The 21,273-nt window shown below is 36.8% G+C and overlaps 1 protein-coding gene across 1 annotated transcript in view; it reads left to right on the top strand.

Moving 5' to 3' along the window:
- The first annotated feature begins 5,356 nt into the window (after positions 1–5,356).
- Positions 5,357–21,273, top strand: part of LOC128579348 (cholinesterase-like) — an 83,240-nt gene continuing 67,323 nt past the window's right edge. The window contains 3 exon segments of the mRNA XM_053581491.1: positions 5,357–5,481; positions 11,760–11,848; positions 11,850–13,282. Coding sequence (XP_053437466.1) covers positions 11,768–11,848; positions 11,850–13,282 — 1,514 coding nt within the window. The 5' untranslated portion in view covers positions 5,357–5,481; positions 11,760–11,767.

The raw sequence follows: 21,273 nt of genomic DNA, 5'->3' as shown, positions 1-21,273 counted from the left end.
TAAATCTCTCCTCAGCCCACTTAAAAGGCACTTTGAACTTGCAAACTTGCTGAGCAGAAGCCTTCCCAGCTTTCTCGCTGGAATCGCTGCTGAAGCGGCTATCCACTTACCCAGTGTGCCAAAACTGGTCTCACTCTGCCCCCGAGGGTTAGGGCTGCAAGGCGTCTCAAACCCCACCCTTAGACTACTTGGTTGCTGGGTTACCAGCTCCCACCCATTTCTAGCTCCGCGACCCTGAGGGCGGAGCTTGCCAGGGCAGATCACTGACAATGGATCAGTGTGACCCACTGCCAAACACTATTAGCTCCGTCTGGCTCAGCGGCTCAGACTGGGGCCCTAGACAAAGGCCAAAGTTCTCAGCACTCCCGCTCAGGCCTTCCCCAAGGCAGTTCAACTCAGTGCCAAGTCCAAGGACATCAAAACAGTTCACAGGTAAGGCCTTTCTGGTTTGCAGTCTCGCTGCTACTGAACTTACAGTTGTGGGCGGGTTTAGATGGATTGAACACACGCGACCACTTGCCGGTTTTCCACTGTTTTAGTCCTCCTCTTGGGGTCCAGAAGTCTCTCGCTGACTCCCTGTATCTTTATAGGAGTGATGATAGGCAGTTCCCACCAGCCAGAGATGCCTGGAGTCCTATCTCCCCAGACTCATGTTGCCCAGATGCAAGGAAGTTGTTACTGGCTGCCATCTTGCTCCGCCTCCTGCATCATTTTCTTTAAGTTGATTTCTTTCTTTCTTTCTTTTTTTTCTTTGGCTGGACCCAGGTTTGATCCCACCAGCTCCAGTATATGGGGCCAGTGTCTTTCTCCTTGGAGCCACAGGCGCTGCCCTTGTTTAAGTTTTTTTTTTTTTTTTTTTTTTTGCCTCTTAGTTCATTTACTCCACCCTACCTAAAAATCTCTTTTCCCAAGCTTTTTCAAACTTTAGCTTATCTTCCTTTTCTTTTTATTATCCTTAACTCATTTGTACATGAAGTTTCTATTATCTCAGTAATGTGAATTTGGCAGGTTTGCCTGTTTCTGGTCGTAAAAAATTATAATTTAAGACAACAATGAATCTTTTCCATGATTTTGGGTAAACTTTTCCTACTAGACCATGTCAGCATGAAGTGTAGGATGAAGTTTTTGAAGATTGGTCATTTACATGTGACATTTTGTTGAAATGACTAGTACAGAATATCTCACTTTCAAGAATTGTCTTATTTTGTCATGTGATACAATTTGATTTTTTAAATTTATTGTCTTTTTCATATAAAATGAAAGTCATATATTAAAACTTGACAAAAATTTTGAATTAAAAATTTACACATAGACTAGACAATGTTATGTAACGAATAGTCTGCTAAGTCCACCATTCATGACTAAAATCTACCACTTGCTTAAGTTGTGAAATTTAGATTCATTGTAGTCTGTCTGGTTTCTCCTGACAATGAAATATCTGGGTTTCCATTGTCAAACTAGCATGAACCTAGTGATTTTAACATCAATTGTCAATTCTTACCAAATAGATATTTTTTCCTATGTTTGTGAAATTTTTGTTTTTAGCATATTATTCTTCTTTTGTCAAGAATTAATAGATGGTTATGTACATAGATTTTAAGAAATTTAATGTAATTTATTAAGTGATCTTTGGCCTCTACGGTATGTAAAATGTAGAAATATAATTTCTTTTATAATCCATATGTTTTTCAAAGAATACATTGCCCTTACAAAAATAAGAAAGGAAGAATTAATTGAAGAAAAGTTTTTGTGGCAATAGTGCACCCAAAGATGACTAATGTATAAGACTGATGATTCCCACACTGTCTCAAGTATCCTTGAGTGCTGTCCCCTGGACAAGAGCCTGCCCAGTGGTAAATGAGTTATAATTAAACTTTAAAAGCAAAAGCGACTGTGACCGGCTAGCTGAAAACAATTGCAGGTCCCAAACTAGGATTGCTGTCCTCCCCAAGCTTTAGCATATATGATTGCAAACGCTGACAGTGTTAACGCCGTATCAAGTGTCTTGTGCTATTTCACCAGCATCATTTACAAGGCACACTCCACGTTAGCAGCGGGATCCCTGAACGTCCAGGCTGTGAGGTAATGGAATAGCGCTTGCCTAGTAACCCTGAAACCAGCTCTCTGCGTGTGACCCACATCCTCCCGCTGCATGTGAAAGAGAAAATGCTGACACCATAGACGCAAAGCAGCTGCTGTAAGCTCAGCCACAAGGAAGGAAGAAACTCCCCAGCCAGACAGGAAAGAGACCTGCTGTCAGGATGCAGCCAAGGCGCGTCTGATAGTGCAGCTGAGCTGAGAAACCTTGTGAGTAAAAAAACTAAAGGTAGCTCCCTGAAGTAAATACAAGAGCAGGGGACAAATCCCCAGTTCTTGTAATCAGGCAGTTTAAACAACATATAATAAAAAATAAAAATCTACTTTAACTGATTATCTTATTATCTTTCTGTTTAATGATGAAAATTAGATATGTATATATGCATTTGTGAAATATTTATACGCTGTGAGTGAATATTAGAAGCGTGTAAAACATGCTCCTGAATTCACTAATATCAAAAAAGCATCCCTCGACAATCGCAGGATTTGACAATAAAACCAACTACATTGTTAGCATAGAAATCAATACAGGGGATTTAATATTGAAGAGAAGAATTTTGACATTTAGATTTCAAAACTCATGTGATTCAACCTGTGAACTTTCACATGGGCCATGAAAATAACTATTTCAAACAAAAATACAGCATTTTAAAACCATTGCAAAACTGTCAGTACTTCTTTTAAAAAGTCTTGCCCCTTTTAGACATGTATTCTGCAACTTTGTGTAATAGGTTATTACAGAAAGTATAACCCAAGTACAAATTGTTGTGACTGTGAAGTTTATTATCAAGGCAATTCTGCCTAAGCAGCAATTTTCACAGAAAAGATAATTTTAAAACACAGAAATGACTATTATCTTGGAAACAGTTGACAGGAAATGATGTCACACTAATCAAGGCTAAAATCCTGTTTCCAAAAGCTGCTGGTGGTAGTAAATATACCAAATTTCTGATCTTTATAAGCTTTAGTTTTCACATTTGAAAGTGGGGTTAATAATATTTAACTCATGTATTTGTTTGATTAATATAAACTCATTCGTATGAATCTGTGGTTCTCAAGCTTCCTAGAGCTTTGATCCTTTAATACAATTCCTCATGTTGTGGTGACCCCCCAAACATAAAATTATTTTTGTTGCTACTTCTTCTTTTTTTTTTTTTTTGTAGAGACAGAGTCTCACTTATGGCCCTCGGTAGAATGCCGTGGCCTCACACAGCTCACAGCAACCTCCAACCCTACGCGATTCTCTTGCCTTAGACTCCCGAGTAGCTGGGACTACAGGCGCCCGCCACAACGCCCGGCTATTTTTTGGTTGCAGTTTGGCCGGGGCCGGGTTTGAACCCGCCACCCTCGGTGTATGGGGCCGGCGCCTTACCGACTGAGCCATAGGCGCCACCCTCGTTGCTACTTCTTAACTGTAATTTTGCTACTGTTAATGAATCATAATGTAAATATCTGATATGTAGGATGTGTTTTCCAGTGGTCCAAAGCGGTTGCCACCCACAGGTTGAGATCCACTGGAAATTGTCATTTATAATGACTGCCACAATGCAGAATTATAACAAAAGCCAGTTCTTGTATTTCCTTGTTTGAAATTTCAACATGCTTCTAAAAACCAAAAATGGATGGCTTGGTGCCTGAATGGCTAGGGTGCCAGCCACACATACCGGGGTTGGCATGTTTGAACCAGGCCTGGGCCTGCCAAACAACAATGACACCTGCAACAAAATAATAGCCGGGCATTGTGGCAGGCACCTGTAGTCCCAGGTACTCAGGAAGCTGAGACAAGAGAAACACTCAAGCCCAAGAGTCTGAGGTTGCTGTGAGCTGTGATGCCACAGCACTCTACTCAGGGTGACATGGTGAGACTCTGTCTAAAATAAATAAATAAATAAAATAAAAATAAATAGAAAAAAATAAAAACTGAAAATGGGTTTACCTATAAATATTTGCCTCCCTATTAGTTCATAGTGAGCCCAAAAGTGAGAGATTTAAAAGTGAAAGGTAACATTTGCAAAAGATTAAGAATGTAGCGCACAGAAAAGTGAAGCATTGAAGAGTTAATGGAAGGGTTTTTTTCTGTTGTTGTTTGTTCTTAAATTTCTCAATTGTCTATTTTAAGGAAAATAAGCCTGGCAGACAAATACATATGGCAGCGTGTGTAACACAGTTAATGGACAAGTGGGCCTTTCTATGGAGTTTGGTTACTTTATAGACTTCCTTGTATTTTTCTTGTTTTGACTGGAAAATTGTGGCTTCTTCCTGGGCATGACTTCTGGCAAGGCCCCAGGATAGTGAATTACCAATGCTGGCTGACATTCACATGACTGAAATAAAAGCTGGGGTGTGGGAATCCGAAGGGGATACATATCAGAAACATCCATTCAGTTCGTAGAACTGATCTTTGGATTTGCACAGCTGATGTCTATGGTGCAATTATTTTGATTCCTATTTTCTCTTTTACCATTTTTTCTAACTTCACCATTGGCACAATACAATGGAATTAATTCAATAACAGCATTTACTTTTAGAAAAAAAAGTGTGCAGGGCGGTGCCTGTGGCTCAAAGGAGTAGGGCGCCAACCCCATATGCCAGAGGTGGCGGGTTCAAACCCAGCACTGACCAAAAACTGCAAAAAAAAAAAAAAAAAAAAAAAGAAAGAAAAAAAAGTGTGTATCTTTAAATCTTAAGACGATAGGAAAAAAAATGTGTATTCTATGAAAAATGAAAAAAAAATCTTAAAAGTTTTGATAGTTTTACCCTCAAAGTGAATTTTTTGTTACACTTCAACTTCTTTTAGTTAAACAAGCTAAACTATCTTTCCTTCACTCTTAGAGGAGCACCTGCAGTTGTAAAACATTAATCCGACCCGGTAATACTTCTGTACATGAATCACTGCTGAGTTCAGACCATCAGCCTCGGAACAGATGTCAGAAAGTCAAGATCTGCCGCCTCTAGACCCAGTCGCTGCTGCCAACTCTCGCGAGCTACGTCACTAACAGTTGATTGCAGTATCAGGGCTGTCCAATTTACAGGCTGCAGCAGCAGCTGTGTCCTGCAGTTCTCTGAAGTATTCCACGATTTTGATTCCTTGCAAACTTTATCATCTTTGTGGCAGAGTTGGGTAAGTTGCTCAGATTTTGCACCCTCCTGTAACGACCCAGGTTCTCTGGAAGGAGCGTGTTCCCTTCAGTGCCTACTGTGTCCCTTGGGTGCTCTGTGGGGTTGAGCCCCTGAGCTTGCAGACCCGACAGAGGAAGCAAGCAGGCAGCTGCACCATCTCTGCCTGATACTCTGGGACTGCAGACCGAATTCCCTGAAGCGCTGAGCAAGTCATGAATTTGTTAAACTTTGTAGAGAGACTGTGGCACTTGTGGAATCTGTGAGGTACATTCTTGCTGCGCTTTCTAAGGGAAAACGATTTATACTGTTTTACTCTTAAATGCATTGTTTAGTGAATCCCTCCCTAAAAGAGCATCAGAAGTAGTCTTTCACCAGCATTGCTGTACTTTTCTTTCCTTTTTATCTTTATTTTTTAAGTAGCATGAAATTAATGACTTTCTTGTTGTTTGGCCGAGCAGGGTACTTACTAAATCAACATTTTGTCTTTTGGAACTTTAACAAAACAAATTGACAAATAAAACGTCAGTTTCTTTCATGTAAAAGGAAAATTTATTTCCTAACTTGATTTACAAACTTATCCTCTCTGCCCTTTTTTCTCTTTCTTTACAAATGTGTCTTAAAAGAGGAACAAAATATCATACATTCGCTGTTAGTTTTGTTATTATAGAAATAAGCAAATATTGACTCTTTGCTCATCCTGTACCTGCCATTATTTTGAAGACATTGGTTCCAGTTTAACCAACAATTAAGAATTAAAGGGTATAAAATGCATGAGTGATTAAGAGAAACCTGAAATATGAGCAAAGAGATTTTGTTTATGATTTATGTTTTTTAATGTATTAGTACATTTTCTACATTTTTATGACTATGTTTCATGGTAATAAATGCAATTAAGAGTTACTATCTAATGCCTTAACATAAATTACCTCAGCGTTATGACAAATAAAATTAAAGTTCACTTATTTAAATAGTTCTTTTGTTCAATAAAAAGCATAAGCTTTTAAAATGCAACTTTGTAATTTAAATGAAAATTTTTAGAATTATCTTTGGATATGAAATAACAGGTGTTTGGATGCTACTTAAATCTTCTTCCTGGATTTCCAAATTTCTGTTTCATTCTCCTAGATTTTATTTTGTTGTTCGCAATAATCCTGCTTCTTTAATTATAAAAATATACTTCAAATTTACTCTATATTTCATTTTTATAAAGTATAAACTAATAACATCTTCATAAGTCATGTCTTATCTACAAATTTGTTCCTGCTTTGATTCATTTCTGTAACTATAATAGAAATTTAAATTATGTATTTTTATTTTGATACTTTCTTCACAAAACCTGCTTATTCTTCTCAACACTAGACTCTCTGAGATGTTAGAGAATTGTACTTGAATAAGTATTGACCCCAAAGCAGAGTCATCTTTCAATGAAGACCCAAGACTCTAATATTAGTAATTAATATATGAACTATTCACAGGATATGAGTTTGTGAATGTCCTTCCTGACTAGCCAGATACAGACTGATGCTTCTCATGCCTTAAGTAATGTCTTCTACCGGGGTCCTTCCTTCTGGTAGGGTCCCTGAAAGCCAGACTTCCTCAATATCCTATTTAGCTTGCCACAATGAAAAAAGTATTTTGGCTTTGTTATAAAGACTTAATTTTTTAATTTGACCAAGTACATTTAGTGGTGCTTATTCTAGATCATGTCAGTATTTTCTTTTTTCTTTTTTTTTTTTTTTTTTGTAGAGACAGAGTCTCACTTTATGGCCCTCGGCAGAGTGCGTGGCCTTACGCAGCTCACAGCAACCTCCAACTCCTGGGCTTAAGCGATTCTCCTGCCTCAGCCTCCCCAGCAGCTGGGACCACAGGCGCCCGCCACAACGCCCGGCTAAGTATTTTCTAAATAGTTCTTTCTCTATCATTTGAAAAGGATTTATTTTTAAGTAGAAAAATGCATTTTTGTAGTGACTTATTAAAAGACAATAAAATTACTCTATGCTCAGAGAAAAACTATTCTGAATATTTTTTGAGCATCCTTAAAGAAATTCCCATCTGACCCACTATTTTGAAAATTTGATTACTATCCACAAGTGACAAATAAATAGCTCTTTAATCAATTATTTTAGCACACACAATCATAATATTGTGCAATTATTTTTTAAATTGGGTAATTTTGATACTTCTTTCAAAATTTAGTTAAGGTTTTATATTAAAAGTTATATTTTTGAAAGTTTAGAGTTTCCACAAATTGCGGGAAACATTTATATCCTGGCGCATTTGATAAACTTGAAACATGATAGTATTTATTTATTCTTCAGCTTTTTTCCCTCCCATTCGCATCATTTATTCTCTTTTGGCATTATAAACAAAATTCCCACCTTTCTTTCAAATATTAAATACTATTTTAATAAGCTAAATGATCTACATTCAGATACCCAGTTGAACTTGGTAGGAAAAAATTTCCCCATTCATTATTATAAACATGTTACATAATTTCAGATTTTAATTGTTTATTTAATGTGCAGTAGCCCATTGACATTTATGGAAGGAAAAACAATGAAGTCTTATTACATGATTTAATAATTAATAAAGATTTTGATATATAGACTAACAACATTCTTAGTCCCCTTTTTCATTTATCTTTTGATTATTTAATTATATGATAAACATGTTGAAACTTATAAAGTCTTTAATGGAAAAAGGTACAGAGTAACATGTTAGAAGAGAGAATATCAGATTATGAAAAGGACAGTGTGATGCTTATTTAAATAAAGTATTGCTGTGTAATGTTAATATAACATAGTAGCATATATTAACAGGGAATATGTGGACATGTACTTATTTTCATATTGAATTACAGATTTAATATTATGGTGTATAACACTGCAACAGGTACATGTGGGTTGAAAGTATATTATCACTTTTGCAATGAACGCATGCTTTTAGATGTTATACCAGCTTATAAGCATGCATTGTTGAATGTTACTAATTACATTATTTACAAGGTGATAACTCAGATATCACTACTGAAAAATTAAAATTTTAATTTATATAATTACTGTCATATAACATTGAGACCTATGCTGCACAAAGTATAAATAAAAGCATGTAAGACATGGTTATTAAGTCAAAGTGACATGAGAATGATGCTATAAACTTTTAAATGTTATACCAGTTGTTTTAAAACTTAAGCAATGAAAATTAAGACACTTACTGACTGCACACAAAACAAATATATTTTGGTAGTAATTATACTACAGGCTTTGCGATAAAATTAACAAACTATTTGTATATCAAAAGGTACAGAGGCCAAAAATTTAATGTTTGTTTCTCAAAGACAAAATAATATGTTTAAAAAAGGGAGAAAAAAATAAATGACACGTGCCTTAGTTTAGACTCAGAATAAAACTGATTGGGCTAGACAAAGAGGAACAATTATAAACTGGAGGGCAGCAAATAATTTATTATACTGCAGCTTACAGCAAACCAACTTGGTATTGTATTCTTTTTTTTCCTTCCAAAGAAAGATTTTTACAAAGAAAAAAAATCCATTCTACTACTTTTTCTACAAATGCCCACTTCCACTTAAGAGAAAGATTTAGTAATTATCAGGGATGGGGGAAGCATTGTAGTAAAAGCAGTGTTTCCGAAACTATTACGTCAGAAATGAAAATTTTCATTAGATTAGTCACCATGGCTCACGCCTATAATCCTAGCACTTTGGGAGGCTGAAGCCGGATAATGGATTGAGGCCTAGAGTTTGAGACCAGCATGACCAAGAGTGAGACCGCATCTCTACAAAATGTAGGAAAATTAGATGGGGATGGTGGGATGTTCCCGTAATCCCAGGTATGTGGGAGGCTGAAGCAGGAGTATCACGTTGACTCCGGACTGCGAGGCTGCAGTAAGCAGTCACGCTGCTACGGCACTCTATACCGGGGAACAGAGCAAGACCCTATCTCAAAAAATAAGCGCCTTTGGTTCAGTGAGTAGGGCGCCGGCCCCATATGCTGGCCCCATATGCCCCATATGAGTAGGGTGGCGGGTTCAAACTCAGCCCCGGCCAAACTGCAACAAAAAAAATAGCCGGGCGAGGGCGGCGCCTGTGGCTGGGTCAGTAAGGCGCCGGCCCCATATACCGAGAGTAGGGGGTTCAAACCCGGCCCCGGCCAAACCGCAACCAAAAGAATAGCCGGGCGTTGTAGCGGGTGCCTGTAGTCCCAGCTGCTCGGGAGGCTGAGGCAAGAGAATCGCCTAAGCCCAAGAGTTAGAGGTTGCTGTGAGCCGTGTGATGTCATGGCACTCTACCCGAGGGCGGTACAGTGAGACTCTGTCTCTACAAAAAAAAATAATAATAATAAAATAAATAAATAAATAAATGAATAAAATATTAGGTTTTAGAGTGCTTTAAATCATTGGTTGAGTTTACTTATTTAATATTATTTCTAATATAGCAATGCCCTGCATAATGACATTTTGGTCAACAATCCACCCTATTTTCTGTTTTCATCGCAACTTTTCTATGGTTAGATAGGTTTAGATATACTTTACACTTACCATCGTGTTACACTTGCCAATAATCTTCAGTATAGTAACATGCTGTACAGATTTCTAGCCTACAAGCAATAGACCCACATACCAGGTAGGGTGAGGTGTAGTAGGTTATACCCAATACCCTTATGTAAGTTCGTTCTCACGGTGAGAAAATAGCTTAATGATGATTTCTTAGAATGTATCCCTATCTTCAAGCAATGCATGGTGGTACAACAACATTTATTACAATAATACCTACATTTTATGAATATAGAAATAATGTTAAAATAGCATATACTTTGATATTTTACTGATCTTATTTACATATCCAATTGCATCAAAATTGAGAATAAAAAATAATATTGTGACTTGATTGATAAATATTATAGCCATCATTTTACATATAAATATATTTGCATAGATATGAATATTGATACAATTAAATATAGACCTAGATATAGGTATATCCACTAGATTTCCAGCCCCGAAAAAGTGCTATACACCATGGATTAGTTGATTGAAATATGAAAAATTCTTCTTGATCACAAGGTATCCTATGAGTATTGGCAAATGAAGCTGATTTAAAATTTGAATATTCTAGTTCTAGGATATAGGTATCATGATAATTTCTTATCTCTGCCTTATAAGACAGTCTAAATTAAACAAACAAACAGCTAATACAGATGTTGGTGCACATGGGATTAGTTTCTTGCTTGGATTTATGATTATAGCATCTGAAAAGACAATAATGGAATGATTTTGTATATTTGTGGACCTTTGCTATTTTTTTTTGTGGATGAGAATCAGTATTCGTGTCTATTTTAATTGGGTTTCTTCCAGTTACATGAAAATGTTAGTTCTTTTAAATGACTTGTATTGGCTCAGCACCTGTGGCTCAATGGGTAGGGTGCCAGCCACATGCACCAGAGCTGGCGGGTTTGAACCCAGCCTGGGCCTGCCAAACGACAATGACGACGACAACCAAAAAATAGCCGGGCCTTGTGGTGGATGCCTGTAGTCCAAGCTATTTGGGAGGCTGAGGCAAGGGATTGAGTTTTCTGTGAGTTTGCTGTGAGTTTGAGTTTGCTGTGAGCTGTGACCTCACAGCACTCTACTGAGGGTGACATAGTGAGACTCTGCCTCAAAAAATAAATAAATAAACAAATAAAAAGCATTACATTTTGTCCCTCTTTGTCAAATGGAGTTCCAGAATCTTATTAAAATTGTTTGTTATTTAAAAGAAACTCAGATCTGCATTATAATTTTTTGATAAAACCTTAATTTCCCCTAATAGCCTCTTTATGTTATCAAATAAATATTATCTAATAAAAATAGAAAACACTTATGATTTTACAACGCAAACAATTTACTTTTGCTTCCTCCACTTGTATCCACAGTTTCTCAGCTTGGATCCTGACATTTCATTCATTTTGTCCCCATAAAAGTACAAGTGCTCTGACCATGCTGACACATCTATCTTCACTGGCTGCACATACTTTAATCAGTTAACAAATTACTGTCACACCTATGCACTGACTACACTCAGAATGCAGAAAAACTTTAAGCCACGATTATCTTTCATTCATACCAGTTAAAGATTCTTGCCATTGTCCTTGTAACTCAGGTAGAGAAGCTCCTCATGGTTGGTAAATTTTTGGGAAATTGGTATTTATTCTGAGTCTTGCTTTTTGTAGTGGCAGCGTTCTTGTCACTTTGCACTTTTTCTTTAAACGATGAGTTCTTCTTTACAGATGTTGGGTGATAAATATCTCCACAATGAAATATTTTCTACTATCCATGTCACTTGTCTCATTTCTAAATTGAAAACTGAAATTTCTTCAACTGTTGTCTACTTTTTTCTAGATGGACCTTTCTACCAGTGGCTAATTTATGTGTTTTCCTAATTTTTAGTATTCAAAATAACTACTACCTTTTAGTTCATTATCAGCCATAAAGTATGATACTAAACACAAGAGGGTGATAAAACTTCCTACTTACCTCTCTTTCAGAAATCAGTATGCATGGCCGGGGCACAGTTACATCCATCAGATTTATCTTGTGGTGTCTTCTGCTCTGCGTGCTTATTGGGAAATCCCAAAAATGAAGATGACATCATAATTACAACCAGAAATGGAAAAGTGCGAGGGATGAGCTTGCCAGTTCTTGGTGGCGTGGTAACAGCCTTTCTCGGGATTCCCTATGCACAGCCCCCTCTTGGTCCACTTCGATTCAAAAAGCCACAAGCCCTGACCAAGTGGTCTGAGGTTTGGAATGCTACAAAATACGCAAATTCTTGCTTTCGAATCATAGATCAGAGTTTTCCAGGCTTTCCTGGGTCTGAGATGTGGAACCCAAATACTAATCTCAGTGAAGACTGTTTATATTTGAATGTCTGGAGTCCAGTGCCTAAACCCAAAAACGCCACCGTCATGGTCTGGATTTATGGTGGTGGGTTTCAATCTGGGACATCCTCTTTACATAGTTATAATGGAAAATTTCTAGCTCGTACTGAAAGAGTTATTGTAGTTTCAATGAACTATAGGGTGGGTGCCCTCGGATTCTTAGCTTTACCAGGAAATCCTGAGGCACCAGGGAACATGGGTTTATTTGACCAACAGATGGCACTTCACTGGGTCCAAAAACATATAGCAGCCTTTGGAGGAAATCCGAAAAGTGTGACAATCTTTGGAGAAAGTGCAGGGGCAGCTTCAGTTAGCTTTCATTTGCTGTCTCTGAAAAGCCACCCGTTGTTCACCAGAGCCATTTTGCAAAGTGGATCCTGTAACGCCGCTTGGGCGGTAACACCTCTTTATGAAGCCAGGAACAGAACACTAACCTTAGCTAAATTAGCGGGTTGCTCTAGAGAGAATGAGACTGAGATCATAAAGTGTCTTCGAAGTAAAGATCCCCAAGAAATTCTTCTGAACGAAGTGTCTGTTGCCCCTTCCGCCCCCTTGTCATTCAACTTTGGTCCAGTGGTGGATGGCGATTTTCTCACTGACACACCAGGTTCTCTGCTTCAACTCGGACAATTCAAAAAGACCCAGATTTTGGTGGGTGTTAACAAAGATGAAGGAATGGCTTTTCTAGTCTATGGTGCTCCTGGTTTCAGCAAAGATAACAACAGTATCATAACCAGGAAAGAATTTCAAGAAGGTTTACAACTGTTTTTTCCAAGAGTGAGTGAATTTGGAAAAGAGTCTATTTTTTTTCATTACACAGACTGGTTAGATGATCAGAGACCAGAAAACTACCGGGAGGCCTTGGATGATGTGGTTGGAGATTACAATTTGATATGCCCTGCCCTGGAGTTCACCAAGAAGTTTTCAGAATCGGGAAATAATGCCTTTTTCTACTATTTTGAACATCGATCCTCCAAACTTCCTTGGCCGGAATGGATGGGGGTGATGCATGGTTACGAAATTGAATTTGTCTTTGGTTTGCCTCTGGAAAGACGAGCTCATTACACCAACGCAGAGGACATTCTGAGTAGATCTATAATGAAACGCTGGGCAAATTTTGCAAAATATGGGTAAGTGCTGAGTTTTGTAATGATTCTCTGATTTGTTTGGTTTTGCTTAGCTTTGTGTGGTCTTGAATGTAGACTTTTTTAAAAAGCACAGCAGAATTTTAATTATTTATATTCTGTGTACCTAACCTGGCTTTGTTTTTTATTAATAAGTCAATTCCAGCACCTGGTGCTTAAAAGAAATTATTACCATAAAACTCTTATGACACATATTTTCTTATTTCATCTTTTAAATGTTTCAAAATACTTAACTTTGTTAACCAAAGTCTGAATGGGAATAGATGCTTATCTCCAGAACTCCAGGGATTGGGCAGCCCTGTTTAACCTGTAAATGTGGAATGGTCACAGATTTAGGAGACAGTAGAACATATCTTCTTCTGTTCTGAAGCTTAGCGCAGTGGTCCCTGGGCAGAAAGAAACACATCTCAGCTCAGGAAAATGAAAAGGTCTGATGCCAATGCCAAGGGCCCTCAGATTACCCAACACACATTTGACATCTTATCATTTTTTTCTGCTAATAGGTTTGTTCAGAGAGCTCAGATTACTTGTGTTTGGCCAGAGAAATGAGGGGTCTCATGTTTAGTTAAGCTGTTGTCGCTTGACCAGTCTCATGGCTGACATGAGATGGTCAGAAACGTTATAAAAACACCTATTTTCCATCATATGTTATAAATATTGTGATAATATGCCCTCAAGAGTCAGAAGAAAATAGCCATTTGGAATATATTTCCTTAATGTATGCACACATCTATAGGAAATAAAATTCTTTCTTTAAAACTACATTTATAACTCAAAAATATTATTATTATTTTTTTTTGTGGTTTTTGGCCAGGGCTGGGTTTGAACCCGCCACCTCCGGCATATGGGACCAGCGCCCTACCCCTTGAGCCACAGGCGCTGCCCTCAAAAATAATTTTTAATGCATCAGAATAGTTTGTACCTATGAAATAATAAAATGTAGAGAAATTCATAAATTTATTTTTGTAAGGATTACTTATATCAATCACTTGATGCAGTAATCCATTGCTCATACTGTATTTTTAAAATTTATTTATTTATTTATTTTATTTTTTAGAGACAGAGTCTCATTCTGTTGCCCTCAGTAGAGTGCTGTGGCATTGCAGCTCACAGCAACCTCCAGCTCTTAAGTTTGGGTGATTCTCATGTCTCAGCCTCCCAAGTAGCTGGATCTACAGGCACCCACTACAAGGCCCAACTATTTTTTTTTGTTGTTGTTGTTGTTGCTGCAGTTTGGCTGGGGCTGGGTTTGAACCTGCCACTCTTGGTATATGGGGCCGGCGCCCTACTCACTGAGCCACAGGCACTGCCCACTCACACTGCCTTTTATAATTAAACACAGTGCTGATGATAATATTGCTTTTTGGTTTCCTTTGCTGCCCCCTGTTTGGAATTCCTTGTACCCTTATGTTACTGTATGTATATTTTTACAATATCAGTTGTAAGACGTAATTCTTATCTATGTTGTTTAATGCTTATCTAGTGTGTATAAAATTTGAATTCTTCCACCTAACATTAAGGGGTCTTCTATAATCTTGCTGCAACCCACATACCCCAACAGCAACTGATTTCTGGGTAAGCCGGTTATCTCTCTAATGACAAAGGTTCCAATCTTAACCGCACTGGAGTGCTTTGTCCTTGCCATGGGTCCTGTTTAGAACACCTACCCTCACCTCTTTAATGGCATAGTCCTGTTTTTTACATGTCTCATACAGCATATCTTTAATTCCCAGAGTTGCAACTTCTTCAAACCTCTTTCACTCTCACAGAAGCTATTTATGGTAACTTGTCTATATCCTAAAGTTCACTGTAAGCTTATCTTCCTCAACTAAACAAGTTCTAGAAACAAAAACTGTCATTTTGTTGTTATATGCGGTGAAGTACTAAAATGAGTGTTTATGGTACTTCACAGATATTTGACTAATATTAAATGAGAGTTGGCAAAAGATGGTGTGAGCAAAATTTGTAAGTTTATTGTTTGTTTTAGATATGTGGGTTATTATACATAGCTATGAAATATTTTAAGAGGTTAAAAATTAATTCCATGAACTCATCCTAGAAAAAAATGCTACATACCCCATTGCTGAATATCACTGCAGCCACCATATGGCCAAGAAGACTGCTTTGAAAGTGACCATAGTTGAATAATGTGCCATATATTTAGCAATAAGGTATGATGAGTTCATAACCTTATTTGTCAGACATCATAGGATGACAGCTCTGATAGCCATTGCAGAAAAGGAGTTCCAAAATTGCTTTGCAGGCTGGACTGGGTGCTGGCATCAGTTATAGCTTCCCAAGCAGAGTACCTGGAAGATGTGATAGTTGGCAATGAGTTATTTTGCACCCTTTCCAGGATAAGTTCATGAACTTAGTTGTCCAGTGTGCTTTCTCAACATCAGCCTAAATTTCCACTCAAGAAAAGAAGGATCATAACAATTTTAGAGCATCATTAGAATTACTTCTGTCTCATTCTGTTCTCTCCCTAGAAACTGAATCCATACGGAATGATTTGCATGGTTTTAATTCTTTCTTAAAATTCTGGAGATTGCAAATAATTAAATATACACATTTATTAAAGTCCTTGATGCCTGAAATTTCCAAAGGGTTTCATCTTTTGCATGTTGAAATCACTAAGGAATTTATAGTATGTTTTCTCGTGTCACAATGGGGAGCACCGAGATGTTCTAAATATCTTCTTTACGGCACACACAGCTTTTGACACTGAATAGAATAAATAATTGAATCGCAATATAGTACTTCTTCTATAAATAATGTATAATAATTAAAAAGAGATAAAGGCTAACATGTTAATTACAATCATAACTGTATATAATAGAGATTATAAACCACAAAGGGTTAAAGTAAATTTGTAAACTTGTGAGGCTGTAACAACGTATTTAGTAAGTGATTTTCTTTATAGTCCATATTTTCACAGTTCAATAGAAATAACGATACATCCTACGTACTAATAGCTGACTTGATGGCAAACGTAATGATAACTCCTGGCACTCATCGTCTTTTATCAAAGTATATGTGTAACTAAACATAGAGACACGGAGTGGCCAAGGGAACTCCAGTGAGACAAAGTAGGTAACTGCCGTGTTTGGAAATCCATCTGCCGCTGTATTATAGGTGTTCCAATTCTTTGGCTTTCAAAGGTGGTGATTTTCACCCGAGGCCCCTTTCCTCTACCCCAGGGGAGACTTACCAATATCTGGAGCCCTTTGTAAAATGGGTACAGGCGAAACTTACTGAAGGCAGAATACAAATGTCTACATACAATAACTAAGAAAATGCCATGAAGGCTACGTTGAACAGTTTGATGAAAATATTTCAGATTGTATATGAAACCATCGCATTGTACTCCTTGATTACACTAATGTACACAGCTATGATTTAACAATAAAAAAATAAAAAATAAATAAATAAAATAAACTGCTAAAATCACAGAACAGCACTCCACAACAAATAATAATTTATTCCAAAATGTTAATAATGCCAAGGTTGAGAAAGTCTCCTCTCTGTACTTCCCCAGAGCCCCCAAATAGCTCATTAAGAACGTAAAATGCAGAACTGGAGCTATATTTATCATTCAGCAAATTGAGTTTTCAAGTTCATGGTTCAAAATGTTTTAACCAATTAGTCTTCTTCTTAAATAGTAAATCTATGCCTGCTATTTATAAATTTTACTGAACTGTACTTGAATACAGTAATGTACATACCTACACTTGAAGATCAATAAGATTTGAAAAACATATGCAAGCTGTTAAATACCAGCACATCAAAATAAATCATAATTTCACTGTCTTAGAAAACTCCCTCTGTGTCTTTGTAGTCTTATTCCTCATCCCCAGTCAACCACTGAGTATATTTTTATCATAGATTAGTTTTACCTTTTCTAGAACTTCGTATTATTGGAATCGAATGGGATGGAGTCTTGTATCTGGCTTCTTTTGTGCTGATGAATTGAATTTTGAATTCACCTGTGTTGTATGTGTCAGGAGATCATGTGTTACTCAGTGCAGGGGTACTATTTTCCTTGAGAGATGATACCACTGTTCATCCATCCCCTATAGGTTGTTTCTTTCTAAGGAGAATGATGGAAAAGCCAGGCAATATTTTTACAGAAAGCCTTTGCTGATACTTGTTTTTCTTTTCAGTAAAATAACTAGGAGAAAAGTGGCGGGAACGTATATCATCCCACATTTATCTTTGTAAGAAACTATCCAGCTATTTTCTTTATTTGAGAACTTTATACTCCCAGAACTTTATACTGCTAAGATGTTCTGCAGTCTCATAAGTTTCGTAGCCTCAGCAACACCTGGAAATATGTCGCTTCTGGTGGCCGTGTGTTGTGAGTCCGCTTTGCATCTCTGGTGGCTGATGGTCTGAAGCATCTTTTTACACACTCACTGGTCATTTGTAAATGTTCCATCCTGAAGTGCTTAAGTCTCTTGCCAATTTTTTTACTAGATTTAATTATGATTGAAATATAAGAGTCTTACATATTTAGGATACAGATCTTACTCATTTTGACAAATTTCCTCCTAGTCTATATTTTGATTTTTAATTTTTAAAATGTTTTTTATAATGCTTTCTTAATATTTTGAAGAGCAGAATTTTTAATTTCAGTGAAACTAAATTTATTAATTTATTTCTCTCTTGTCTAACATATCTTTTCATACACCACAATTTGTGAAAATGTGTTTTGTGGGGGTTTTTTTGTTTGTTTGTGTGTTTGCTTTATGGTTTTAGTTTTTTACATTGTGGTCCATATATATATAAATTAATATCTGTGAACTTCTTAAGTAAGGGTTGAGGTTTGTTTTATCCAATAAAAATATTTATATATTCTATCATCAATCATTAAAAAGATCTTTGTTTATTGAATTACCTGGGCAACTTTCTTGAAATCAATTCATCATATATTTGTGGCTATGATAGAGAATACTTTATTTTTCCCATTAAATGTTACATATAATGTCTATTCTTATACCAATTTCAGAGGGTTTTCAGTCATACATCTACAAAGTATGACTTAAAATTAAATATTTTGATACACTTTGCAAAAGCAAATTTTTTAATTTGAAAAAGAATGTTATGTCTATTTTAGGTTGTAAAGATTAGAACTAGCTTTTCATTGGTTAGCTTGAAGAGACTGGTTATCTTAACTTTGTTTTAGGTTCATTAATGTCTTTCCCTTTCTAGTTTTCTTAGATTTATGTGTAGCAGTCTTTCATATACTTTTTGATCCTTAAACATGTTACATACTTTTAAATTTCATTTTCAGATGTATTTGTTTGCTAATATCTAGAAACAAAACTGACATTTATATTGGCCTCATGTCATGCAATCTTGCTAATTTTACTTATAAAATGTCACTTTTATAGATCTATATGTAGGGAAATTTTTGTCACTTTTTTATCTCTATATGTAGGGAAAAAAATTTTGTGTAAATTGTGGTGGACAAGTGGCTTCTTTATTTCTAATATTTGTTAGTTGTTTCTTATTTTTAATTTTGTTATTGCATTCTCTAGGATTTTTAACCCAATACTAAAAAATAGAGGGATCCTAGAAGGGAGAATATATAGTTTTTTCAGAGCTCAAATAATACAGGCATTGAAAATATGTTTCCCTATAAGCATTACTTAAACTTCTTCCTGTAAGGTATAATATGATGTATTTTTATCATAAGGAATTCAAATAATTTTAATTTTTTTTTTAGTGAATTTGATATTTTGTTCATCGGTTGTTCATAACAGCATGTCATTTATTTATTTTTGAGATAGAGTCTCACTCTTTGCCCAGGCTAGAGTGCTGTGGTATCAGCCTTTCTCATAGCAACCTCAGACTCCTAGGTTCAAGCCATCCTCCTGTCTCAGCCTCCCACGTAACTGGGGCTACAGGTGTGCACCACAATGCCCAGCTAATTTTTTTTCTAGTTTTAGTAGTGATGGGTTCTCATTCTTGCTCAGGCTGGTCTCCAATTCCTGAGTGTAAGCAATATTTACACTAAGGCCTCCCAGAATGCTGGAATTGCAGACATGAGCTCCCATGCCTGGTCAACAGCCTGTTATTTAACTTCTAATATTTGGGGAATTTTTAGGCATTTTGTTGTTGGGGACTTACAGTTTAATTCAGGTGTAGTAGGCAAGTATGCATAGAGCTCTGTGAAATTCCTTCCTTTGAAATAGATCGAGCTTTCTCTTATGTCCCAGCATATGATCTATTTTGGTTAATATTTAATATAGTCTTTAAAAATACGTGTTCCTCAGTTATTTGATAGGATGAGTTCTGTAAATTAATTAGTTCATGGTTATCGGGTCTTCTGCATTCTTTCTAATAATTCTGTCTACTTCTTTCAAGTTCTGGGAGACTTTTTTTTTTTTTTTTTGGTAGAGACAGAGTCTCACTTTATGGCCCTCGGTAGAGTGCCATAGCATCACACAGCTCACAGCAACCTCCAACTCCTGGGCTTAAGCGATTCTCTTGCCTCAGCCTCCCGAGTAGCTGGGACTACAGGTGCCCACCACAACGCCCGGTTATTTTTTGGTTGCAGTTCAGCCGGGGCCGGGTTTGAACCTGCCACCCTCGGTATATGGGGCTGGCGCCTTACCGACTGAGCCACAGGAGCCGCCCAAGTTCTGGGAGACTTGTGTTAACATCCCTAACTGTAATTATTTCTTCCTCTATCCCTGCTAATTTTTCTTTTAGTATTTTCCTTATGCTAAGTATGCTGCGCACATTTACACTTATTTCTTCCTGATTGACTATTTTATCATTACAAAACAACTTTCTCTGCCCTGAAGTTAGCTTTGTTTCATAGTAAGATAGCCACACCGAGTTTCTCAAGTTTATGTTTGAATAATATATTTTGCATCATCTTTTTATTTTCAACCTGTCTATATTTTTAATAGACCATTTCTTATGCTTGGTGTGATTAATTCATTCTCATCCTTTACCTCTAAAGTATGTCTTCCACTAGATTGCTTGCCAAGCATTATTGGCATATAATTAATAGGTAAAAAAACAAACCACCTGACAACATAATAAACTTCTGTCCTGACGTCCAGCTTCTTCAGCATTGGTTGCCATCCCCTGTCTGCTCTGTCCTGGGCATGCGCTCTCTGGGCAGCCTCTGGAGCGCTCTCTTTGCATATCTTCAACTCAGCCACCAGCTAAAGATCTAAAAATCCCTCCGCAGAGATTTCTAGTCTACCTCTTTACATCATTCCCTTCTTCAGGGAGTCTTGTCTCCAGCTTCTTTTGTAACCCAGAACTCTGATTTCCGTCACTTTGCCTCAGTGAAGCTATCTTACTTTGGTTGAGCTTAAGCCCCTTGCAATTTAGACATTATCTTCCATTTACAACAAAAACAAAATATACAAAAAGCCCTCCAAACACATAAACAAACACAGTAAGCATGGACTCACTTCGTAGTTCTCTTTCTCTCAAATTTCCTGAAAATCACTGTCTTGATAATTTTGTGCAGTATTATAATCATTTATGAAAAGAGTACTGATTCCCTTTTAATCACCCATTCATTGAGGAAGGTGAAACCTTAAAGTGCTCTCCCATTTGTATTTTAAGGGCATATTAACTTTTATATATCTCATTCAGTTATACAAAAACTCATTTTTCAGTTACTTTAAAAGATTTTGTCAAGGATGCATCTAAATTGTGTTGATTTCCAAGCAAAATTAAGTTATTCTTTGATAATATTAAATGACATTCCAATGCTATTTTTGGTTACATTAAGATTCCTTACAAAATACAAGCCACAGTACAACTGAGGCCTTTTACACTGGAATTACTTCCTATATATACTTCCCTTGGTCCTGCTCTTCTGTGATCCCATCTGTAAATGAACATAAAACCACATTCAAATGGCACCCAGTCCATATCTGCATTATATCCAACATCCTGTCGTATGTTAAAACATCAGTACAACATAACTGTTAGCTGCTGGTCAT

The sequence above is a fragment of the Nycticebus coucang genome, unplaced genomic scaffold (assembly GCF_027406575.1).
Source record: "Nycticebus coucang isolate mNycCou1 unplaced genomic scaffold, mNycCou1.pri scaffold_46, whole genome shotgun sequence".
NCBI lineage: Eukaryota > Metazoa > Chordata > Mammalia > Primates > Lorisidae > Nycticebus > Nycticebus coucang.
The sequence above is the reverse complement of the archived record's forward strand: the minus strand, read 5'-3'. Positions and strand labels throughout refer to the sequence as shown.